Source organism: Canis lupus, chromosome 10, assembly GCF_048164855.1.
Source record: "Canis lupus baileyi chromosome 10, mCanLup2.hap1, whole genome shotgun sequence".
NCBI lineage: Eukaryota > Metazoa > Chordata > Mammalia > Carnivora > Canidae > Canis > Canis lupus.
This window is the reverse complement of record NC_132847.1, coordinates 54,346,094-54,373,059: the sequence shown is the minus strand read 5'-3', so window position 1 is coordinate 54,373,059 and position 26,966 is coordinate 54,346,094. Positions and strand designations below refer to the sequence as shown.

Here is a 26,966-nt window from a genome sequence, read left to right as displayed (position 1 = left end):
ATGAGCAATCAATCAAGAAAACTACTTTCTTGACATTCTTTTGCTTTATGCTGCTGGATTATGCTCCAGTAAGTTAAGAGGCTAGTGAGAGGAGATGCCTTTTTCTTGAGAAGCAGCTACAGCTGTTGACAGCAACAGCACGGTCGGGAATCAACTGGGAATGGCTTTGCTCTAGATCTAAAATACTCTTGGTTCTGGGCAAAGAGGAGCCAGGTAGCTGCCTTTACTCCATTTCATGCCACTGCAGCAGCAAGTTGATTCTTCTTTCCCAGGAGTTAGTATTACACGTGGAGAGGGGTGGAAGGAGAACACATTAGGAGTTTACTGACCTTGTACTTCCAGCCCATTGGAAATAAAAAGTAAATCAGAAATAAGAAGTGTGCAGCAGGTTTCTGGAGAAGTGAAAGCAGGACTAACACCCCATCCTCTATCCACTCTGAGTACCAACCCTGGGGCTTTATTGTCATCATTGTTGTTATTATCCTTTATCAGCTCTGCTTTGATAAGAGCAATTCATTCTGCTTAGAGAAACCATAAAACCATTGGGGATGAAGAGTGAACTAAAGATTTCTGCGGAAGACTACTTATTTATTTAATTTACTTACCAACTTACTTACATCTAAATGTTTTTGGAAGATGAACTTTCCAACTAGCAGGACCCTTTTCACCTGTAGCATATAACCCCTCATGTTCTGGGATAAATGAAGGTAATGACTATTTAGCTGGCAGACTCTAAGGAGATTTTACTGGCCACAAAGTATACCACATTTCTTGAGACTCAGATATTGTCCTAGTCCAAACACAACTCAGAGATGTTCATAAAAATGCTTAAGTCTCAAAATTACAATAATTTCCTAAGGTACCTTCTTGTTCTTCCCCTTCCCTAAGGAGATGAAGAGTGGAAGGAACCTACAATGATGACTTTACAAACTTTGTCCTTGTCTTGTCTTCGGTATTACCCTTTGACATTCCAGAAATTCCTCAAGCCAGATATTAACATCTAATTTCTAGATTTTATAAACTAGATTGGAGGGAGCATTCTTTGCTTTTCCTACATCTAGCTTTATTTATAGGTGTTTGTACCTAATGATCCAGTAAACTAAGGCAGGACTGGGAAAAAGGTGATGAGAAAAACACTAGAACACAAACAAATTTATCAAATACATTTTATAACATAATGGTAGGGGTGGATGGGGTATTTTAGCAAGTGGAAAAGTTCCTCTTAACTGAAACTGTCCCAATCACTTGGCCCTGTTCTTTTTGACCCATAGAATTTTAATACTAGTGCTGGAAGGGTCCTGAGAAATCTTTTTTTTTTTTTTTTTTAAAGATTTTATTTACCCATTCATTTGACAGAGAAAGATAGAGAGAGAGTACAAACAGTCAGAGTGGTAGGCAGAGGGAGAGGGAGAAGCAGGCTCCCTGCTGAGCAGAGAGCCTGACATGGAGCTTGATCCCACCACCCAAGCTGAAGGCAGATGCTTAACTGAGTGAGTCACCCATGTGCCCCTAAGGAACCCTTTAGTTTAATGTCTTCCATTCAGAGAGGAGGAAACAGATCCAGAGAGGGAAAGTACCTTGTTCTCGGATTATGTATTTATTTTACTGTGTACATCTGCAGTTATGGCTAGCCCAGCAAAGCTATCTTGAAGCTAAATGGGTATAAAGGGATGATGGCCACTAATGGGTGGCCATGGTTACCTGTGAAGGTGCGACGGTCATCTTCGGAACTGTGCTCACTGAGGCACAGGCGGGTAGAACACACCAAATTGCCAGCAAAACAAGAACAGATATTGCAGTCAATATTAAACGATGTCCCATGACCTGAGAAAAAGAGAAAATGTTGACCCATTACATGCATTTATGAGTAAATCATAAATTAAAAATGTAATAGTTTAAGTTTTAAAATAGAAATTCTTGAAAGATGACTTCTGAATATACAGACTAGAAAGTTAAATCTGTAACATTTATATTTTCATACTTACCTCCCACCATTTCTCTCTAAACCCCTAATGGCTAGTCTCACCAGACTGTTCCCTATTATCTGGGAATGTTTTTGGCTTCCCTTTCTGCCTCACTGCTCCTCTCCTTCTGGAACTTTGATCATCTCTCCAGAATCAGCCCTGATGCCATCTTTGAATTGAAGACTCTCCTGATGCCCTGGCAGGAATGACTAGGTCCTTGAAGACACTTGATCTGCTCCTTTCGCGCTCCAATTCTCCCCCATTTGATCATATACAGCATGACCTCAATCCCTCACCCCAGTTTTAGCCCCATAAGGCGCTAGTATGTTCTTCTGTAAAGAATAGGTATTTAGCCAGTGGAACTCATGGAAGGAATGAATTTGTTTATCCTCAAATATTGTGATACATGGTACCTACCTTACATTTTGGCTAAGTGGAATATGGGCTAAAAAATGAATACCTGACTTGTTCTAGGGCAGACAATTACAGGCTCTTTTTAGCCAAAAGCACTCTTCTTTCAAATAAGATCTCAGACAGAAGAGTAAACCAAGAGGCATATTAAAGCTGAACTACTCTGGTTGATGAGTATAGGGTAATGGAGGGGAGAGGGTGGCAGAGTGAACAGCTGTGGGGGAGTACATTCTCAAAAGTAGCATTTTTCCCCACAATTTTTGAGGTTGTATATTGACATGAATGGTTGTTAGGGCTATAAGCAAAACATGGTTAAGGAAGCAGTGAGAAAACAAGACCCTCCAACTTTTAGAGAGGGCATCAAAGGGAGGCACTTCTTCATGTGCTCTGTCCCAATGCCTAGTCAACAGTGTAGTTCCCACCCTCCAGTTCACTATCTAGGATGCCAAACTCTGACTTTTACTACTGGTAAAGAGACACAATTGAGGAAGGGATGGGAAGAACACACATGGGTCCTTTCCTGTGGAGGGCAAGGGCTTTGGAGTCAGGCCGAGGACTGAATGTGCTTAAAACAATTAAAAGTTCAGTAAGTATTAATTAATTAATTGTTATTAGCTATTAATCCCTTCTTTTTAAAATTTTTTATTTATTTATGATAGTCACACAGAGAGAGAGAGAGAGGCAGAGACAGAAGCAGGCTCCATGCACTGGGAGCCCAACGTGGGATTCGATCCTGGGTCTCCAGGATCGCGCCCTGGGCCAAAGGCAGGCGCCAAACCGCTGCACCACCCAGGGATCCCTATTAATCCCTTCTTGAGGAGGCTCCTAAGAAGGTTCCTTAGAAGTCCTAGTGTCCTGTAGAGTACAGTTTGAAAAATGCTGCCCTGGAGGATATGATTTGTAGACCTTACTCTTTGGTGGGAATCTACCCAATGTTCTTATAAAGTTAAGATAACTAATCTCATATTAGAAATGAAAAGGGACGCCTGGGTGGCTCAGTGGTTGGGCGTGCCTTTGGCTTAGGTCATGATCCCAGGATCTGGGATCTAGTCCCACATCAGGCTCCCTGCGAGGAGCCTGCTTCTCCCTCTACCTATGTCTCTGCCTCTCTCTCTCAGTCTGTGTCTCTCATGAATAAATAAATAAATCTTAAAAAAAATAAAAAGAAAAAACGCAAATACAGTTCAAGACTCACTTTTTCTTTTTCCTCCGACAATACACGACTTCTGAAGATCTATACAGTGCATCTCCATACAGTTTTCCAAGAGTCCACTTTGTCCACATGAGCAAATTTTGTAACAACCAACTTCCCCTGCAGATGATGGCACCTGAATTAGTGTCCCTTGACGGACAATGAAATCAGAGGCTTCTCCCAATTTGCAACCTGTACAAACAAAAATAAGCTGAGAGAGATGGTATTGTTCTATAACATTAAAAATATTTTACATAAGTCTTATAGGCACTGTGTGGTACTAAAGATTATGTAATAGAACTTTCACTAAGTTGAAGAATTAGTTTGATTCACTGACCAAACTATTTCCTCTCATATGAAAAGTCTATGGTCCGTGAGATGGTGGTGATTACGGATCTATACCCCAAAGCTAGCTATAGTTCAGTACAAAAATGCTATAAGGTATGTTGTTCTTGTTGTTTTTTACTTCTTTAGGCTTACCAAGGATATTTAAAAAATCACAGATATTTTTAAAATGGACTATAAAAACTGATAATATTTTTAGAGTACACTTGGTCAGGAAAACTTTTAGTGATGGAAAGCATGCATATTGTAAATTCAAAGTAAAGGTGAGTACTTCATTGGACTTAAGGAAAACCCATTCATTTCCAATTTTAACAAGATTTATCTTGACTCTATAGCTGATATATTCTGGTATTACACAGATATTATAAATGATCCTTTGAGACATCACAGTTATTTAATTATTTAATTTAATCTTCTATTCCTTTTTACTTCACAGATAATTCTTAAAAAGATTTTGTTGATTTATTTGAGAGAGAGAGAGCACTAGAGAGAGAGAAAGCATGAGTATGGGGCATAGGGAGAGGGAGAAGCAGGCTCCCTACTGAGCAGGGAGCCCAATGTGGGACTTGATTCCAGGACTCCAGGATCATGACATGAGCCAAAGGCAGATGCTTAACTGACTGAGCCACCCAGGTACCCCTATTTCACAGATATACTTATTTATTCATTTATTTATTTTTGTAAAGATTTTATTTATTTTTTCATGAAAGACACAGTGAGAGAGGCAGAGACATAGGCAGAGGAAGAAGCAGGCTCCTTGCAGATGAGCTCGATGCGGGACTCAATCCCAGGACCCTGGGATCACGACATGCACCAAAGGCAGACGTTCAACCACTGAGCAATAAAGGTGCCCCAAGATTTTATTTATTTTCACAGACATTTTTAAATGGTGATTTTAATATGACAAAGAAACATTTTCAATTGGGAAATAGGGAAAAGGAAGCAAAATGTTGCCACTGTACTCTAAAAGGATGCACAGAGATAAAGACATCAAAATCCAATGGGATAAATATTTCTTATTCAAGAGGCCTCCTGCATTTCAAAAAATAAATCAGTCTTAAAATCATATGCATCTCAATAAAACATTAAGCTTATGGAGATAACTGTACATTCCTTGAGTATGTCTTTTCTCCATATAACTAAAGGAAAGAAAAGAAAAAACATGAATAATGTGCAGTACACTTTTTCAAACATTACAACATGGGAGAGAATGTACAAAAAACTGGCTCAAGGTTTTCTTTTCTTTTGTTGTCAAGAACCCTGTAGCTCATCATGAGTATCAGTTTACAATCTAAATGATCATTGAAAATTACATTTGTCTTTGTCTTTTCCTGCCTATATAACTAACACATGTTTATGGGGAAAACCTCAAAATTACAGAAAAACATAACTTAGAAAGTAAAGTTCATTGTGAGCTCACTCCAAAGATAATCCTTATAAAGACATAACCAGCAGCACAAATCCACACTCACCCCACATCCACACCCATCTACGTCTTACCTTGAACACAAGAGTATGGAAGGCAGGGATCTCCAGACAGACACCCCTTCCGGTTTACCTCACAGAGCTCATTAGCAGGGCAAGGATTTGGGTTACAGGGATGAGTGACCTCTTCTACAATATTACCCAAAGTACTTGGCCCTGAAAAACCAAACACAGATCGGATTAACCAACCCAAAAAGGTAACAGAGGTCTGTAAATTATCTGAATTAATTATGGCTAGAATAAATGGAGAGCTTGTGAGTAGAAAGTGAGGCCTAATTCTAGTAAATTATCAAAACACAGAGATTCTCTGATCATTTGTGAATTTAGCATAAACATATATACATTCATTCACTTGTTTATTTACTGGGTACCTATGATATACTGGGAAAGGTTCTGAGCTTTGGAGGTACAGGAGTGAACAAAATAGACAAATCTCTATTGTAGAATTTACATTTGGGAAATAGACTAGGAGTATATGTATACATGTGTGTCTCTGTGTGTATAAATTAAAAAAGTTACCTAATGATAAGTAATAAGTAGTATAAAGGGATGGAAAGTGGTAAGTATACTTTGGATAGGGTGGCCAAATAGGTGCTTATGCCTAAGAGGAATAACTCTGCACATTTTACCATAAACTATAATAATTCATTATGGTAAGATGGATCCTGTACCATGATTATATTTGTCAACTTGTGAAATAATGACCATGGAAGAGTCTCACTTCATATAAAGTGTATGTGATATTTAAAGAGTGTTAAAATTCAAACAAAAACATTTCTTTAATTTTTTCCCTTCTACACATATATTTCACTGCTCAAATAGAGTCTAGGCTTGTGAATACATTAGTTTTGCTCACTTGATTTTAGGCCAGACTCAGACTGGGGCTAATAAAGGCATAAGGGTTCTTGGAGTTCATCTCATACAGCCCAATCTTTTTATAAATAAGGAAGCTGAGGTTGAAAGAAGTGGTCTGTTCAAAGCCACGGAGGTCTAAACTCTAGTACAATGTTTTTTTTATTGGGGGGGGTGCTATATTGGTCATAAAGGTTGAGGGACATAGTATGTTGGCCTTAAGAAAGTGTGGCTGATATCACGAGCTGCAAATCTAGCATCTACTCTTCTCTTCCTGCTTACTAATAATAGTATGACACAATGGGTTCACAGCTAAGAAGATCATCTTTCTCAGTTTCCCTTACAGCTAGGGTGGTTTTCCCTTACATTAGGACATGGTGGTTAGAATTCCAGGAGCCATGTTGAGATGATAAAGTACCTGAAGTAACTTTGATGATGGAAGCCAAACACTAAGGACAGTGTGGAAAGCAAAAGGAGCGTGGACTCTGGATGGTGGAGTACTGTAACAGCCCTGGGCTTACTTACTTACTTACTTATTTACTTTATCTATCTATCTATCTATCTATCTATCTATCTATCTATCTATCTATCTGTTTATGGCTTTCCTTTTCTTTTACCCGTTGTTCTGTTATTTGCAGTAGAACTCAGTCCTAACAAAGGAAAACTAAATAGGAGCTGAATTCTTGGTCTGCCTTTCCAGCCAGCTCAGAGCACTAACGCCCCCTGGCGGCAGCAATAGACACTTTCGCTACCCTAACAACAGTGGTGTGTAGGAGTTCCCTCCGATTTCCAAGGCACAGGGTCATCTCCTGCTAAGACACTCAGCTTCAGGATCCCTCAATGGGATACCCAACTTACTCTTCTAGCTCTTGGCCTAGCTCTTAGCAGAATTATTTTGGCAGAGACAAAAGTTGCATTTTCAAGTACTAACCCAGACCGTCATTCCTTACTCCCTCGTTGGTGGGTTGGTCTAAGCCAAGCTTGGCTCAGGTCCACTAATATTCTGAAGACTAAAAGCTAAAGATTCCCTAGGGGTAAATTCCACTTCCTGGTCAAATCATGACAATGATATGGAGCTGTTATCTAAGATGATTACCCCAGATTCATTGCTCAGAATTCTTGATTGACAATAGTACATCAGTTCCTTAGAATAAGATCATCACTTGTGCTTATGTATTTTAAGATGATAATTCTTTCCAAGGGCAAAAGGGCCAAACAAATAAGAGTCTGCAATTGAGATTGTATCATTAAACCACACATTTTCAGCAGATAGATGTGCATCCAAAGCAAACATGAAGGGCAGAGATGGAAGGGAGAAGTATTCAAAATCTAAAAAAACAAAGTACTTACTGAGGTATGTATCCAAAGGTATACAATTCTCTAGGTCATCTGTAGGTGACAGAAGCTCACAAATACTTTCAGCTGTGTGGTCTTCAGGGAATTTATTCTGGTCCCCACATTTCTTAAGAATCTCCACACAATCTGATCTTAAAAAGAAAAATACACACAAATCATCTCATGTTGTCTTGTCAACATCAATTCTGTTTCTGAAGCCTTCTAGAAGGTGAGTTTTCATAACAATGATTTACAATTGGTAGGTTAGAGTAATGGCAAAAGAAATCAGAAGTCAGAGAAGACTTCAGGTTGCATAGTAGTAAGTAATGTATTGTAATATCAAAGCATCCTTTCCTCTTATCTGAGATCAAAGGCCTCGCTCAAATTTTATACTCATACTGTTACTACGATCAATGTGGCTTGTCCCTGTTTTTGAAAGAAAATTAGGGCAGCCCGGGTGGCACAGTGGTTTAGCACCATCTGCAGCCTGGGGTGTGATGATGGAGTCCCACATCGGGCTCCCTGCATGGAGCCTGCTTCTCCCTCTGCCTGTGTCTCTGCCTCTCTCTCTCTGTGTCCTCATGAATAAATAAATAATTTTAAAAATTTAAAAAAAGAAAGAAAATTAAACTAGACTAGTCTGATTTGCTCTTTGCAAAATCCTTTCTTTCAGGACCTTATGCTTGCTTGGTTCTTCCTCCTTCTCTCCCATTCTCTTTTTAAATATTTTAAAAATTATCAACATTAAGGTGTTTGGCCCATAACAACTGGAAAGTACACTACTTTAAAATTTTCTCAGTCTTCAAAAGGGATTTGATTCTTTAAGTTTTCATGCTAAGAATCCATAGATTTCCCACTGGTTGCCTCTTGCTTGTCACTAAAGTTACTCTTCATCTTTCTCCTTACTCAGGTCTTCCCCAAGTCATGCCACAGAATAGATGTGGACACTGTTTAAGGTTGAAATAATATGCCATCAGTCATCAAGTGCCCCATAAAACCAAGACACACACCAACAACTTAGGGGCTGGATAGTAACTTGGTTTTTAGAAAAATAGATGCTTGAAGATCAGGTGGCATAAATTACTACATGGTTAATGCTTCTGGTTTTACCCAGCACAGCAGCTTTTTTATCTTTATCCTAGATCTCCTAAGCAAACAATTCACAAAATGTTCCCTAGAAACAGGCCCTAATGACTATATTCACTAATTCCTTTACTCATCAAACATGTATGGAACACCTACTGTGTATCAGGATTATGCTAATCCCTGAAGAGAAAAAGAGAAAAGAAGAGACAAGAAAAAGGAGTCACAAGGAAGAATAAATTCCTCAAGGAGAACAAACTCTAACAGAATAAAAGTACACATATTAAATATAAAAACAGAATTGCACATTGAAGGTACTCAATAAATGTTTCTGGAACTAAATCCCATGAGAGTAGTTCAAATAAAGGCCTATAGACATTTGTAGGAAGGATAAATTACTATTAGCTGGAGAGATCTGGGAAGATTCCATAGGAATGACATGCATCTGAGAGAGGCTAAGAAAGATAGGCAGTGGGTAAGTGAAGATGGAAGAGTATTTTAAGCAGAGGAGGAATTTAACATGTGGGAAGTATAGGCAAAGGAAGTGGTGGGAGAGAAAACTAAAAATAGGCTACAGTTCAAATCATGGTCTGAACCAAGACTGGAGAGTCATTACGAGGAAAGAAACTTACTTGCAAATAATACTTCCCCGGGATTTACTATGACAAGGTTTAATCTGCAGTGAACAAGCTATTGCTTTCCACATTTCTGGCTGACACTTCTTAATGTCAAGAACAGGTATGTTGATAAATGGCATCTTTATGCTTCCTTTCTCCCACAGCTTCATGTCATTCATGGCTCCTTGATCTGACTGAGCGTTACAACTCCTGAAAAGTTCTGTTGGCCTGAAAAGAAAAAAGGCCAGAAAGAATCAAGAGGCAATTATTTTCTAGAGAGAATAGGTAAAATCCTAACATACTGATGTAGCAGGAAAATCTGATTTTCTTAAGTACATACAACGCATCAAAGAATATCAGCTTTGAATGTATGGAGATTCAACGTAGACACATTAAGATTGTGACTACATCTTTCCTTTTTAACAAAGATTTTGTGATGCAGTTGAACTTTCAAAATGCTCTTTGTGGGGCTATCATCTTTAGATTGTACCATTTTTTCATATCACAAAGTAAATGATCCAACTTTTAGAAACAGATATAATATAAAAATGAAATATACAAACAGGACAGATGGGAGCTATACTTGTGGTGAACATGGCATGGTGTATAAAACTTGTCAAATTACCAAGTTGTACACTTGAAACTAATGTAACATTGTGTGTGAACTATACTCGAATTTAGAGTTTGAACAAATGACATCTTAGTATTATTATAAAAAAATAGTTTTGATCTCATGGTGTTTGGGAGACCATGCACCACACTTTAAGAAACACTCTTTTTTTCATTCACCTGTTTATAGACAGAGTCTGTGTCCAGTTTTCATGTGTCTCTTAATGGCCACAAATGGTATTGTTGGGGCATAATTTTCTAAGAAACTGCCAAACTATTTTCCAAAGTGGTTACACCATTTTACACTTTTAGCAGCAATGTATGAAAGTTCCAGGCACTTGGAACTGTTGTCAGTCTCTTTAGTTGCAGCCACTCTGCTGGCATGCAGTGGTACTCTACTGGTTTTAATTTGCATTTTGCTGATGACCAATCACATCAAACACCTTTTCATGCACTTATTGGCTATCTGGGTATCTTCTTTTGTGAAGTGTCTTTCTAGCTATTCACCCTCTTTAGAAAAGGTTGTCTTTTTACTATTGATTATAAAAGAGTTCTTTATATATTCTGGATATAAGTCCTGTGTCAGATATATGTATAACAAATATTTTCTTCCAGTTTGTGGTTTGCCTTTTCATTTTTTTAAAGATGTATTTATTTTAGAGAGAGAGAGAGAGCATGAGCAGGAGGGGCAGAGGGAGAGGGACAGAGAGCATCTCAAGCAGACTCTGCACTGAGCACAGAGCCCAAAATCGGCCTTGATCCAACAACCCTGAGATCATGACCTAAGGTGAAACCACCACTCAGGTAACCCCTCACCTTTTCATTTTCTTAATGGTATCTTTTGATAAACAAAATTTTTAAAATTTAAAAATTTATTTTATTTAGCTAAAATATTTTATTGGGATATAATTTACAAAGAATATAATGTATAGATCTTAAGAGTTCAGTAAGTTTTGAAAATTGTATTCACCCCATGTAATCAAAACCCCAAACAAAATATAGCATATTTCTATCACCCCATAGAGTTCCCTTATGATCCCCTACAGCCAGTTCCTCCTTCCAAAGGCAATGACTTTCTGATCTTTATCTCATAGATTACTTTGCCTATTCTTAGAACTTATATATATGAAATTATAAAGATTATATTTTGTGTTTGGCTTCTTCCATTCAACATAAGACTCATCCACGTATGGGGTTTATCAGTAGTTTGGATTTTTCCTTTTTCCTTGCTGTGTACTATTCTATTGTTTGGATACACCACAATATGCTCTTTCATTCTCTTCTTGATCCATGATTGACTTATTTTTCTCCAAATTCTGGATTCTTATGAATAAGGCTGCTGTATAAGTCTTTTTTTCTTTTTTGGGGGGACTTAGGTTTTCATGTCTCTTGAATAAATGCTTCAGAATGGGATTGCTAGGTCATGGAGTTGACTTTTTAAGACACTGCAAGAAAATTCTCCAAAGTGCTTAAACCATCTCATATCCTCATCGGTGAAGTATGAGGGCTCCACTTGCTTCACATGCTTCTCAGTCTTTTAATTTTAGCTATTCTAATGGGTGTGAAGAGGCATCTCACTGAAGTTTTAATTACATATTGCATAAATAATGACAAAGAACTTTTGCATATACTTAAATGTCTATTTTGATGTCTTCTTTGGTGAAAGACCCTTGAGATTTTTTTGTCCTTTTTTTTTATTGGGTTTACTTTTTATTATAGGATTGTAAGAGTTACTTATATATTTTGGTTTCAAGTCCTTTGTCAAATTTGTGTGACTGTAAGTGTGCAAATGTGATACACTGAATATTTTCTCAAACTGTGGCCTGCCTTTTCAAATCTTAAATGGTGTCTTTTGGTGAACAAGTATTTATTGTTGAACCCTAACTCATTAATTTTTTCCTTTTATAATTAGTACATTTTGTCTCTTGTCTACAAAATCTTTGTTTACACCAAGGTTTTCAAGATATTCTGCTATGTTTTCTTCTAGAAGCTTTACATTTTCAGCTTTTGTTTTGTTCTAGTATCCATCTTCAGTTAATTTTATTTATGTATTTGTTGAAAGAGAGAGAGAGAGAGAGAAGGAATGAGCAGGAGGGGTGGAGGGAGGAGAGAGAATCTCAAGCAGACTCCATGCTGAACACGAAGCCTGACACAGGGCTCAATCTCATGACCCTGAGATCATAACATGAGCTAAAACCAAGAGTTAGACACTTAACTGACTGCACTGCTTAGGTACTCCTTAAATTAGTTTTTGTATATGGTTTGAGATTGAGGTTGAAGTTTTTTTTTTTTTTTTCATACAGTCAACTGTTCCAGCAACAGTTGTTGAAAAGATGTGTTTTGTTTTGTTTTGTTTTGTTTTTGCATTGAATTAACTTGCTCCCTTTGTTGAAAATCAATTTACTGTGTGTGGGTCTGTTCTTGCATCTCTGTTTTGTCCTACTGATCTATTTGCCCAAGCTTATGCCAATTTATATTGCTTCACTTTGTGTTGCTTTATAATTAGGGTCAAAATCAGGTACTGTAAGTTCTCCAAATTTGTTATTTTTAACAAATTCTTTCAGCTATCCTAGGTCCTTCATATTTTCAGTTGAATTTCAGAATTAGTCTGCCAATTTCTATTTTTAAAAGCCTGTTGTGGGGCAGCCCTAGTGGCTCAGCGGTTTGGTACTGCCTTCAGTCCGGGGCCTGATCCTGGAGACCCAGAATCGAGTCCCACATTGGGCTCCCTGCATGGAGCCTGCTTCTCCCTCTGCCTGTGTCTCTGTCTCTCTCATGAATAAATAAATCAATCTTAAAAAAAAATAAAATAAAAAGCCTGTTGGGATTCTGATTGGGATCAGAATCTAGAGATCAGGGCAGCCCTGGTGGCCCAGCGGTTTAGCGCCGCCTTCAGCCTGGGGTGTGATCCTGGAGACCTGGTATCAAGTCCCAAGTCAGGCTCCCTGCATGGAGCCTGCTTCTCCCTCTGCCTCTCTCTCTCTCTCTCTCTGTGTGTCTGTCATGAATAAATAAATAAAATCTAAAAAAAAAAAAAAAAGAATCTAGAGATCAGTTTCAGAAAAATTAACATCTTAAAAATATTGAGTCTTCTAATTCATGAACATGGTACCTCTCTTTGTTTATTCACTGTCTTTAATTTCTTTCTATAAAGTTTTCTGGTTCTCAATATATAGTTCTTATACCTCTTTTGTTAGATTTACTCTATTTCATGTTTTTTGATGCAATCGTATAAATTTGTATTTTTAAAATAAATTTCATTTTCCAATTGTTTGTTGCTAACATACAGAAATACAATTGGCTTTTGTATGTTAACCTTGTATACTGTCACTTTATTAAATTTAAGGATTTATGGGGAGTTTGCAGATTTGAGGACATCTCCTTTCATGGTTCCCACTTTTCTGGGGTTTTCTACTCCTGCATCTAGCTACTCTGGCAGTCCTAAACTCTGATCTCTAACTCCTCAGGCCAAGACTAATGCTTTTTACTTGAATTCTTTATACCATGCAAGGGGGCTGAGAGTGCCCATGAAGGAAAAACTGGATAAATGTGCTCTCATGCAGTGTGGTTCTCTGTATTATGAGATACAGCCCCTCCTGCTTTTGGTCACCCTCTAATGTCTTTAAAACAATACTTACCAAATATTTTGTACAGAGTTCATAATTGGTACTTGCAGAAGTATTAGTTTGATACAAACTACTCCACCATCCCCAGAAGCCAGACTACACGCCCAAGTTTAACTTCAAACATTTCAGATTTCAAATTTATTCAATCTCTAAGCCAGGTCCTTATTGGCTAACACTCAATCATCAGCTGTAAAGATATCTCAATTTTCTTACTTGAAATAATATTCTGAATACCTTTTTAAAAATATTCTGAATGTTTTTATTTTTTATTTTAAGATTTTACTTATTTATTTGAAAGAGAGAGAGAGAGCACAAGCAGGGGAACGGTAGAGGGAAAGGGAGTAGCAGGGAGCCTGATGCAGGACTCCATCCCAGGACACCAGGATCATAACCCGAGCCGAAGGCAGATGCTTAACCAACTAAGCCACCCAGGTGCCCCTATTCTGAATACTTTTAAAAGAATAGGATTTATGTTCATTTGAACTTCCTTCTGGCCCAACTGAATTATCCTTTTCCTCTTCACCCTCTTGATCTCCAGGCTGTAACTCACAAAACCAGCCCCTTCTTATTTAGGAACTCTCTCTCTGGCTTCTCTGATATCATGTTCTCTATGCTTCTGGATGTTTGTTCACCCATTCAGTTTTGGGCCCTTGTTTTTCTGAACATACTTGATACTTCAATAAAATACAAATAGGTAAGAAAATATTTTTTTGTATGAAGTAGGGAAATCACTGAGTGGGACCTTCAGACAGGTTGAAGTAAACTTCGTAAACTGTTGAAAAGAGGGCATTTGGATGACCAAATTGTTCACGGTGATTTATTCTGCAGTGGATTGTTTCCACTGGTTGTGTAATAGAAGGAAGAGGGGGAGAATGGTAGATCAAAGACAGAAAAGATTCTTTGAATTATAGATGCTTTAAAATCTTTAGTCTAGAAAGGATTTTGTTACAGTGCTTCCTTTCCCAGAGGTGATTTACTGGATGGGTTATAGCATTTAAAGATGAAATAATAAAAAAATACTACTTCCTTTTAACTTAGCACCAGAGTAAAAATCAGAGTAAAGTGGTCTTTTCACTTACTTAAAAACAAGATAATGATAAAACACTTCCATTCCGTGTACAACAGTTTGCTCTTACCTGTTGTTAAAATTAGTACAGTAAGTAAGATTTCTACAGCCCAACTGGCAAGGTTCCCGAACGTCTGCTAAACAGGTCAACATGGACACTTCCACTGGATTATATTCACAAAAACGATCAAACTCTTGCCAGCTCTGTGTGTTGCCCCAGCTCATGCTATAAAGTTTAGTGCACAGTTCTCTGAAACAAAGGCACAAATGCAGAAACACAGATGAGCCAAATGAATATTTGATTTCCATAAAACTCCAATTCTATAAACTATTATTTTAGAATATAAATAAGAAAAAAGTACAAAAGTCTAAAGACTAAAAATTATCTCCCATAATTTAGACCCATAAACTGAACCTTTCCATGAAAATGTTGGCCATCTTTTGTCATCCTTCTCTTTCCTTTTTGCTATGGTTGCTACATAGCTCAGTGCTAACTGTAATATTTAATTACGGTATTTGTATATCCTTATTCTTGGCACAATTATATCTTCTAATTTCTGATCTCTCTTTTGCCTTTACGTAAAGTAAGGTAAGGCATACGTTTTGCCTCCACAAAGATAGATTCCCTTTTATTTATGTTTCAATCACAGGACATAAAACTGTGACATGGTCCTCAGATTTAAGAAGCTTTACAGACTCAGGGTTCACCAGTTTCTCCCTGAAAAATTATCCCGAAGCCACTTATATTCCTTAAGATAGGCCAAGATATCTACATGTAAAGGCTTATGAATTCCATAGCTTTTATATACTATTGTAGCTAATATATAACTATCTTATTTGCAGTACTTGATGATTACAAAACAACTTGTAAATAACTAAAATAATATCAGTACTATTTCCAAAGTGCTACACATTAGTTTAATTTTAAAAATTGATAAATGTAATAAAAATGTAAGAAACATAATACATGTAATATAAAATATGATACTACCAAAACATGTAAAATCACAAGAAAAATTCTCCACTCTTGCCACATTTTATTTGACTTTCATAATTAACCCTATGAGGAAGATGTCTTTACTTTTTTAAGTGTATTCATTACTCTACTGATGTTTACTGAGTGCCTATTTTGTGTTAGACCCTGTTCAAGGCACTGGATATGCAATGGGAAATAAGAGAGACAAGGTCTCTGCGCTCAATGGAGCATTGAGCATTATAGAGATGAGGAAGCTGTGATTGAGTTAAATTAGGTACTTTGAACTGGAAACCAGTCCTTTCTCTAGTTCTTAACATTCTCTATAACTTTGGACAGACTTTTAATAACATTGCAAAGTTAGTTTTCTATATATAAGCTGGAATTAGACAAACTGATATCAACCATAAGATGATAACAATCATTTTATAAGGTTTCATATAAGAGGAAATAAGATGGAAGCAAACCATAAAACCTTATTATCAAGGTAAGGTGGGACACATGTTTCTTAGTGAGATTCTTCTAGGATGACATAGCAATTCTAGTCTCCAGTGACTTTAGAGCATAGACACTTTTAAGGACATTCAAAGAATTACTCAGCATTCCCCCATAAATAAATACATTTATTGACTCCTATCAGCAATCCAATGTCCTTAATCACAGGACTAATTTAACTTCTCTTAAGCTCTTAAGCTCTTCTGTTAATTTTCTTTGGATATTATCTAGTTGTTTTTTTTTAAATATCTTTGTTAAAGTTTGATGAGCTATTCTAGGCACAATTTTTGCTAAAGGTCCATTCAGTTTAGAAACCACAGGAAAAACTGTTTCATTCCTAGTGATACTCATTTCAGGATATTCTGGTAATATGTGGTCCATTTTCACCTAAAATATCCTTAATAAGGCAAACTTCTGTTACCTGTGTTCTACCACGACCTTAGTTATCTCCATTTATTCTTGTCTCTAGATTGTTTCTTCCATCTTCTATTTGTATTATTTTATCCCTACATGAATCATCCAAATGAATGCCAATATAACTGCAGTCTAACTTTGAGTATAAGTGCCAATCTAGATCATTCACCAATATATGCAAAGGTTAGTTACTGTTCAAAGTTTCATAATTTAACAAACAGAATATCCCTTAGATGTCACATCCAAACATCTTCTAAATTGTAAGCTTATTTAAATGATGACCTTGGGGGTAGAATCCACGTTGCATCATCTTTAAATATTTATTGCCCTGCCAGTGTTAATCTTCTATACCCCAAAACTGATTTCTTTTAGCAATGTTTAAAAACAATGTTTTATATACACATGACGCTCATTAAGTATTTGCTGGATGAAAGATTTTATATCTTCTAAACGCTTAAGTCTACACAATGCAAAAATATGGCACACATTTGCTAGACTTAAAATCACTAATTAAAATGTTATTTTCTACTGGTTTTAATAAAGGAAAATGAGATACTGACCTACATGTTGAAGTGTTTGCTTTAGAACAACAATGCAATTTAGCCCCATCAAGGCCTGTAGAGGGAGGAGGGTGTAGGGTGACTCCAGGATGAACAGACTGTGAGCTTTCAAGAAAACACTGCCAAAGAGGATCCTGAGGTAAAGGCTGAGTCTTACAACCCTCGATGAGGCCATCAACAATTTCCATTTCTGTTTTCTTAGACATCAGAATTCTCTTGCAGGCATTTTGGCAAGCATGGTCTTCAGCTCTGTCACAGCAATATAAACCTACATTTTCAGAATATATATGACTTAATTAGCTGATTTTATGTCATGCACTGCTCAGAACAGAAGAACATGATGGTGTACTGGTAACACTACTACTCAGTCATATGTCAGTATCTGCAGTACACAGGGCCTACGAATTCTCGCTCCATTACTTTGTAGTGTAACAAATAACTGAAGGACTAAGATGGACTAGGTATCTATTACCAGAATTTACCACTGTCTCCAAACATGGGATCTTTAGCACCAATCCCACAGAAATGAAAAATCCTACACCTAAGAAGTCTTTACATGCGAAGTATCTTATGTTCCTGGAAAAGGTATTACAGATCAAACTGGAATTATTTCGTGTTAGAAATAACTCCCTAAAAGGGATTATATCGGGCAGCCTGGGTGGCTCAGCGGTTTGGCGCCACTTTCAGCCCAGAGTGTGATCCTGGAGACTCGGGATTGAGTCCCACGTTAGGCTCCCTGCATGGAGCCTGCTTCTCCCTCTGCCTGTGTCTCTGCCTCTCTCTGTGTGTCTCTCATGAAAAAATAAATAAAATCTTAAAAAAATAATAATAAAAGGGACTGTGTTCCTGACAGAATGAAAGAGATGACTAATTTCAATAGCAAAGACCACAAAAACCATATTTCATCACATTCTAGGGTATAAAGCTTTTGTATACCTGTGCAAGTTAATTTAAGTTGTAATTTAAATAATATAATAGCAAACTCTGACAAGATGTCAAGTTGCTTCTGCTCCTGCCTTTAAGGTGAATGAAGGAAAAAAAAGAAAAAGAATGAAGGTTGAGGCACCTGGGTGGTGCTGTCAGTTAAGTATCTGACTCTCGGTTTTGGTTCAGGTCATGATCTCAGGGTCTGAGATGGAGCCCACATAGGCCCCGTGCTCAGTGGGGAAATCTGCTTAAGGTTCTTTCTCTTCCTTTTCCTCTGCTGCACCTGCCCTCATGCACATACTCTCTCAAATAAATAAATCTTTTTTTTTTTAAATAAATCTTTAAAAAAAATAAAATGAATGAAGGTTGTTTGTGGCAGATGTCATCGTCTGATTTTCATCATACAGCCACACCACAGAATGCTATAAGCATCAGAGTTCTCCTTTAGATGCTGGACAAGAGGGCACATATCATTGCTTCTGGGTTTACAAAAACAAGTCTCACAGTATCTCACTGTGAATCAAAACAATGGCATCGGCTTATAAATCTTGTATGTGTTTTGTCAGTTTGGTTTAATTAGTCAATTGTTTAAAGTGTGTTCACCTCTAAATCAAGAAAATGGAGTAGAGGATGTATGAAGCTGAGACTCTGAAGACCATACAAGGTGCAGGTTCATTAGGAGGCCCTGATTTTCAAAAGTATCAGGATCTCTTCTCATTTTTATGATGCTTTTATTATAAAAGTAATAATTATTCATTATAAAAATTCAAACATTATAAAAACATATAATGTGGAATAGGTATATAACTAAAAATGTATCATACTCTACAGTTCTGCAACTTGACTTTTTGGTTTACTATATCTTGGACTTCTTTCTAGATAAACATACTTTTTTCTTTATGTTGGTTATATAGTATTGTTATTATACAGATATATAATTTACTTCATTAATTTTAGTCAATACCCTATTGATGAGTATTTCTAATTTTTTTCTATTGCCATCAGTGTTGTAGCAAACATTCTTTACAGGCGTATACATATTTTTGTAAATTTATAAGTTTTCTTGAAGGACAAATTCTGAGAAATGAAATTGCCAGATTAAAAGGTATGATCATTTGAAATTCTCATGGTCATAACCCAAGTTCCTTTCAAAATATCCATACCAATGAATTCTCCCATCCCCAAAACAGAGTGCCTGCTTCCTCATACCCTTGACAGCTCTACCTTTCTTGGCAGCTATCAGCTGTAATAATACCCAATCTGCCAAATCTAAATACCAAAGGAAGTCTGGTGTTTCCCAAATGACTGAGACTAAAGATATCTACAAGGATTTACTTCCTTTTTTTTTTTAAACAGGCGCCACAGCATGGAGCCCAGTGCAGTGCTTGAACTCACGACCCCAAGATGAAGACCTGAGCTGAGATCAAGAGCCGGACACTTAACTTACTGACACATCCAAGTGCCCCAAGAATTTACTTCCCTTTAACAAATTGTTTTACCAAAGATTGAAATGAGAGGAATATGTCCATTTTACTTACTATCTGTTGGATTCCTCATTGGATAAGATTGGGTATAATTGTTCACACAGTGTATTAATTGGGGACTAATAGAGGCACAATAATTTTCCACTGCTTTGATCTGAGATGGACCAGGAGAAGAGTCTGTTCGAAAGATGGCTTGACAGTATTCTCGGCAGTTTGTGTGATGGCCTGCATAACTGCAACAAACTGAGCCCACTATGGGGGAAAAAAGGAGATGATGTTGAAATGGAAACAGCCATTTGCTAACAATAAAACATCATAATATTAATAGAACAAAATGTACCTTTTTGAATTTGAGAAATAAAACCATGGCACAGAAGATAGGCATAGTCATGAGGACATTCAGGTGTTCACTGGTATAAGAAAGTCATTATTTGTCAACTTACAGTCTATATAGTGCAGTGGTTCTCATCAAGAGCTGTACCATCCTTCTGAAAGATTCTGGAGGCATGTGCAAATGTTTCTGGTTTTCATGATGATTGGGGACTATTGCTGGCATTTAGTGCATGGGGTCAGGGTTGTTAACTGTTCTGTAATGTACAGGTTAGTCTCACACAACCAAAACAGTTTCCCAAAATGCCAATACTGCTCATGCTGAGAACCACTGAAACAGTTTCTTTCCATGTTAGATTTGTGGAGATTTATAAACAAAGCAAGACAAAACCAAAATAAAACCAGACCCCGAATGCCTCACATTTATAAAATAGGACCAGTAAAAACTAAGAGATCCTAGGCTCATTTCAAAAATTTGATAGTTATATAACTGTATATCTTGAAAAAAATCTTGAAAGTTCTATTCAATTTGAACACCTCTAAGAACATGCCTAAGTTGAAACGGTCCTTACCTCACAACTGATATGACCGGTTTTAATACTGAAAAGTAAAACTTATCTTTGAAGTACATTTTTTGATTTGTGTATTTTTAGAAATCAAGGGGGACCATTTTGGGTATTTTGGGGGAGCCAGATGAGTGACTGGGGGTGCAGATGTGGGATTTATACTGGAGAAGACGAAGAGACCCACATAGGAGAGGTTAGGGGGAGGTTGAAGGGAATCAAAAGGGCAGGAAGGGCAGGAAATCATTAAGAAAAATCTCTGATAATTATTAGAGTTTATGGAGGAACCAGAATCAAGTTTCTGGTGAGGTATGGCAGGAAACGGGTAGAAAATCTCTGATAATTGTTAGAGGTTATGGAGGAACCAGAATCAGGTTTTTGGTGAATTCCACAGAGCAGGGAATGAGCAGGGAATTCAGGCAACTTCCAGAAATAATGACAATGATAAAATTATACACAAATTAAACTAGGGCTGAACTGATACAGGATAGGCCTATTTCCTGCACCAGGAAACTGTTTTACACTTACTGTGCCACCTGTTTTTAACTTATAATTACTACTTATTGTGCTCATTGCTGAACTGTTCAATTTCAACATAAAGAATAATTAATGGCTACATTTATCACCATTAACTTTAGGATAAACTGAGGCATGGGGGTGGGGAATACTAAGGACAGATGAGACAAGTGAGAAAAAGCCAAGGACGCTCATCTTCTGATTCCTCCTTTAGGCTGGCTTCCTCACCAGTGGGGGAGGACAGAGATTACTGTGAGACTATCTTGGAAATTGTGAACTAAGCCCTAATTAGAGAGGGATAGAAGATAAAGTATAGCCAGCTACTGTTTCTTATTCTTTGATCCACTGAACTGCCAAGTGAATCCAAACAATTCTATTCCTCAGCTCAGCTGTTAACTGCTCTCACTACTCCCTTCACCTGGGATGTCCTTCCTCCAATCTCCACTGTTTATATCTTGTCCATGTTTCAAGGCCCAGCTCAGCTACCAACTCCATGAAGCCACTTCTAAGTGCCCCTGCAGCATGTGATCCCTCTTTCCTCTGAACTCCCACAGTACTTTTATCAGTGACACTAGCCCATATCCTGTGTCTGTCTCCACAGAGCTAGTAGTCAGTAAATGTCTGCTGAATGAATTGACAGGCAGTCCTTGGCAAGTGCTACGCTGTTATCACCTGGGAATGCTTAATTTTGGCAAGTAATTTTATTTATTCAAGTGGGGCATGACCTTCCTATCTAACAATAGTTATCTGCTTTGTAAATCTGCAGGTAAGACATAGCACTTGTCATAATTCATGAATAGCCTGAACTCCGCAGAGAAAAGAGCCTATCAGAATCCTGCTGGGCCTTCAGGTAGTTTACTAACAGCCCATGTCATAATGCCAGGTCTTGGCAATACAGCTAAATTGTACTCTGTAAACCGTGTTTTGCTCTTTGGACTGCTCACATAACCATTGACAATATACTTACTTTCATTTCTGCTAATGCAACTGAAAAGAGCATTCTGTAAATTAAAGAAAAACAAACAAATTAACCACCACGTAGAATTTCTAATTTTATTCCACTCTATGTACATGAAAATCAGAATATCAAATTATTTAATTCTTCTTTAAATCCAAGGAGGAAGACAAAGAAGCTGAGATGGCACCCTGGTGAAAAAAGGGAAACCATCTTCTAACACAATTATTGGGAGTCAAGTTTTTTTTTTGTTTTGTTTTGTTTTTGGAGTCAAGATTCTCATCCTGAGCCATAAGCTGATCACATTATAGCAAACCAAAGCTGTACCTATGTGTGTATGTGCAGTAGCCTTACAATGTATTCATCTCAATTATATCTTGCAGTATATAAGAGAGCTCCCAGAAGATAATATAATAGAAGGCATTTAGGGAAATAGAGATTTCATGTAACCATTGCATTTTAGAGTTGAAAGGTCCTTAGGGATCATCTTTAATTGTTTTCAAATATGGCCATGCCCCAGAATTACCTGGGCTTCCTAGGCCTTACCCTACACTACAGAATCAGAATCTGGGAATGAACCACAGAAATCTAAATATTAAACAAGGCTTCAGAGATAATTCTCATGTGATTGTTGAATTGCTATATTGTATTCCCGAAACTAATATAACACTATACTGGAACTAAAATAAAATTTAAAAAGATGATTCTTATGTAGCCACCCTGGGAATTTAGAGAATCTTTCTACCATTTTAAAGATGAACAAGCTGTTTCCTTAGAAAGACTGCCCAAGGTCATAGAACAAGTCAAAAGCAGAGTCTGAGACCAGAATTAGTATTTCTATAGTTCTTATATCATTGTTCAGAAAATACCACACTGTGTTGTCACTGCAAGGAAAACAAGAAGTAAAACGACAAAAAACAAAAAATATCTTGTTTAAAGTGATTTGGATATTCAGGGCTTGTCAGCTATGATTAATATCCCTTAAAATTGGAAGAGAATTTTTTTTTAGAATTTTAGGAGTCATCAGGTTTAAGAGAATGAATTCTTAGAAGAAATAATATGGGCATAAATAAACGGTAGATGGAAATCTAGTGCTCTTTAAGTTGAATAAAGATGACTTTAGCTTTTAATTGTAGCTAAATTACAAGCCAGCTATGTGATCTGGACTTTTAAAGGACCAGCTTTACTGACATTTTAAAATCTACCTTCAAAGATCCATCTATGTAGCTGTGTGAAGTTATACTGCATTCATTTTCTCCACTAAAGAATATTCTACTGTAGAAATAAACCATACTTGATTTATCCATTTAAAGCAAAACAAAACAAAAAACCCATACTTCATAGATAAGGGCTAATGAATTTATCCAGTATGAATTCTTTCTGTTAGAGATTGATCATCAGCATTATGAGTGAAAAGCAAACATTTTTGGTACTAATGATCTTTTCTACATCTCTCTTCATCCATGTTTCTTTGACTTTTTACCTACCTGTAAAAGATAGCCACCTATTTTGGTTCAGTGGTTTTAGGAACATTTTCCATAAAATGATCTAAATCAATATTAAAATGCAATCTACTAGGGCACCTGGGTGGCACAGTCAGTTAAGCGTCCAGCTCTGGATATTGGCTCAGGTCGTGATTTCAGGTTCATAAAATCAAGCCCCCAGTTGGATTCTACACTGTGTGTGGAGATTGCTTAGAATTGTCTCTCTCAAAAAAAAAAAAAAAAAGTATTGTCTCTCTCTCTCTCTGCCCTGCCTCTCACCATTTCACAACTCCCCCCCCCCCCCCCAAAAAAAAAGAACACAAAAAAGCAACCTACTACCAACTTACCAGGCCCTTTTGATTCTCATTGTCTTTTTTTTTTTTTGTCTTTCTCTTTTTAATAAACTGGTTGCTGTTTTGGGTTTGACTTTTTTGACCTTGTACCTGAAGGAATGTGTTTATTATCTTGGTGGCCATTCTGGGTCAAATGGCCTGATTTCCAGTTTTGCTATTCTTCCAGTTACTCATACAAGTCTACAGAGCAGTAGTTCTCAACTGGGAGTAATTTGCTTTCCAGGGGACATTGGGTGTGGAGGAGGAGGGTGTGTGCTACTAGCATCTAATGGGTAGAGGAGTCCAGAGATGCTGCTCCACATCCTACAGTGCACATGGCAGCTCTCCCACAACAGCAATTAAAAAAAAAAGAGAGATCAAAATATCAATAGTGCCAAGGTTCAGAAACCCTGTTCTAGAGACAAATTTGTCCAAGCTGGATTTTTTGAAATTTGACCTTACAAGTGAAAGAAATATCATTCTGAGTTGGCCTGATGAATCACTTAGCTTCAGAGAAAGATACTAAAGGACACAAAACTGAAAAAAGTCAGAGATCATCTAATTCAACCCCTTATTTGACCAAAGCCAGGGATGGAGGCCTAAAAAGGAGAAATACTTAGAACTTTAGCTTTCATCTACAAGTGGGTTGGCAAACTATGGCACATATGCAAAATCTTGCCTGCTGCCTTTTTTTTTTTTTTTTGCAAATAAAGTTTTATTATAATAGTCACACTCATTTATTTACATATTGTATATGGCTACTTCATGCTACAATGGTAGAGTTGAGTAAACAGAGGCCATATAAACTGTAATCCTAAAATATCTGGACCCTTTATAGAAAAAGCCTACCAACCCGAGGTAGAAGGAGGTCACAATTGTCTTCCTCGATGTCACATCCAGAATTCAGAAATGTTCCTCAAGCACTTCTGATTTTCTCTTAATGTTCATTGATAGACCTTTCATGGATAGGTTTACCTTATTTTATTGAACTAAAAGCATTTATATTTCCACACAGCAGTACCTCCAGTATTAATAAATACCATTTTTTACACTTCTACTTTAATGTTTATTAATTTTAAGGTTTTAAAGAATGGTCCTTCATTCAAGTATACCAGTATTTGATGAATTCATCAATTCTCTGTTGCTTACTTTATACTCATCATGATTTCAAACTCTGCTCATATCCCCCTCTTTGATAAAACATTCCTAACCTTAGATAACTATAAGTAAGTATAAACTATACCTTAGGTAACTGTTTGTAATGTGTAAGCTATAAGTAGCTCTACCTTTTCAATGTTTAAACTATTGCTGATTAGTTTGACAGGGTTTAAGACATATACATAATCAGTTACACCATTAACTTATAATTTCTTCATTTCTTAAGACATTTGTTTAGTCTTGGCTAAAGCCAATTCTTAAGTCTTGCAAATGCCTGGTCGCCATCTGGTGGCAAAGGAAGTTACTGAGGCTTCATAATAATGTATGGAGCCTCTTTTGACCTTCTGTCAATACTATACCCATGCTGTCTCCATATAACAGCTTCTTCACTCTGCTCATCTTACTCTAGAATTGATAAAAATTGCAGTGTTAAAAAAATTGCAGTGTTACCAAGATGAGGATCTACCACAACCTCAGAGACCCAAAGAACCCAGCAGTGTGCTGGAGTTGACAGTATTTTGAGGGATCTTCAAATCCAAAAGCCTTCACTATCCAGCTGGAGAGAGAGATGTACACAGTAAACAAAAGGCAGAGCAGAGCTAGAACACAGACTGCTCTCTCATGCCACTACACTGTAAGAAGACTGGATTATTTTTCCAAATGCAGCCAATGCAAGGTTGAATTTATGTCCACAGAATAATTAGTTTTTAACAGTCTCCCATTTTTAGAATCAGCACATTAAATTGTGGGGAAAACATCACTTCTTGAGATTCATAATATTTCTCTTAAAAATATTTGATCACAAGGGGCGCCTGGGTGGCTCAGTTGGTTAAGTGTCTGCCTTTAGCTCAGATCATGATCCCAGGGTCCTGTTCAGTGGGTAGCCTGCTTCTCCCTCTTCCTTGCCTGCCACTCCACCTGCTTATGCTTGCTCTCTGTCAAATAAATAAATAAAGTCGTTTAAAAAAATAGATCATGAAATCTTTCCTTAGGTAGCTACTTCCAGTTCCCTGCTCTATTCCCAATGGTTTTAGAGAATTGCAGCAAGCCCTTCCACCTAGTGTTGGGAGCAGGGGAGTAGGGGGCAAACCAGGCAGAAAAAGTAAAAACAAAGTAAAATCCAAGTCAAGGGAACCATAGTTATCCTTCAAGCCACACTGATCTTCCTTTGCGGGAAAAGCCATCAGGGTACAGCTGGGAGGTAGACTTTCCTGGTCCAAACACTTGCTCACAAGAAGGCTCTGTGGATTCATTTTCTGTCCCAGCCACATATACTTTTCCATTTCTGGGACTTCTTTTTTCCTTTCTAACATTTCTCCATTTGCTCACTTGTCTCAATGACAAGGATGAGGAAAACTAAACAAATACTGATCATATGAACCTCATTAAAAAAAAAAAGGTTCATTTTGGATGTTTTAGTCACTTCTGGACAAAGATCCAAAAGAGCACTTTTATGAACTGTTATTTAATGTTCCCTGTTCCCAAGGCTACAAGTTAAAAGTAAAGGAGAAAAAAAAAATAAAAAAAATAAAAGTAAAGGAGATGCTCTGTTCCTAAAGCCTCAATAAATAAAATGTTTCTAAAAAAAAAAAAAAAAAAAAATGTTTCTCTTTCATAAATGGACTGAAACTTCTTCCACTTTGAAATTTTGCATTTCATATGAGGAATCTAGCTTATCATATGCTAAGTTGGAGAGATTAAATAATTGACCTATTCTATTCTATTCTATTCTATTCTATTCTATTCTATTCTATTCTTAAATAAGTGCTAGGCCCACTGTGGGACTTGAATTTACAACCCCAAGATCAAAAATCATATACTCTACCAACAGAACCAGCCAGGTACCCCTAAATAATTGATCTTTAAAAACAAACATGGTTGTAAGCCTCTACAAGATGTTTTTTCCTTGTTGTGGACACCATGGCTTTTTAGTCAAAAAGTTTAAGTGACCAGAATAAGCATTTAATATCATGATATGGATATCACTAGACAAGTGATTTAGTTTCTGCCTTCCAAATAATAAATATCATTTCAAGAGTTAGATAAAAAAAACATCAAAAATTGAAATAAGAATAATAGGTCTAGGGGCATGTGGGTGGCTTGGTAGTTGAACATCTGCCTTCGGCTCAGGTCGTGATCCCGGAATCCTGGGATCAAGTCCAGCATCAGGTTCCCTGCAGAAAGTCTGCT

The 26,966-nt window shown here is 37.1% G+C and overlaps 1 protein-coding gene across 4 annotated transcripts in view; it reads right to left on the bottom strand.

Annotated features, from left to right (window-relative positions):
* The window catches only part of RECK (reversion inducing cysteine rich protein with kazal motifs), an 88,419-nt gene that overhangs the window by 32,277 nt on the left and 29,176 nt on the right, over nucleotides 1–26,966 (bottom strand). For all 4 annotated transcript variants that reach the window (XM_072841927.1, XM_072841925.1, XM_072841926.1 and 1 more), the window contains 9 exons: nucleotides 21,815–21,848; nucleotides 19,493–19,690; nucleotides 17,028–17,295; nucleotides 14,656–14,835; nucleotides 9,300–9,512; nucleotides 7,600–7,736; nucleotides 5,413–5,553; nucleotides 3,571–3,759; nucleotides 1,702–1,824 (listed from right to left, as the gene is read on the bottom strand). In XM_072841927.1, coding sequence (XP_072698028.1) covers nucleotides 1,702–1,824; nucleotides 3,571–3,759; nucleotides 5,413–5,553; nucleotides 7,600–7,736; nucleotides 9,300–9,512; nucleotides 14,656–14,835; nucleotides 17,028–17,295; nucleotides 19,493–19,690; nucleotides 21,815–21,848 — 1,483 coding nt within the window. The remainder of the gene's footprint in view (nucleotides 1–1,701; nucleotides 1,825–3,570; nucleotides 3,760–5,412; nucleotides 5,554–7,599; nucleotides 7,737–9,299; nucleotides 9,513–14,655; nucleotides 14,836–17,027; nucleotides 17,296–19,492; nucleotides 19,691–21,814; nucleotides 21,849–26,966) is intronic.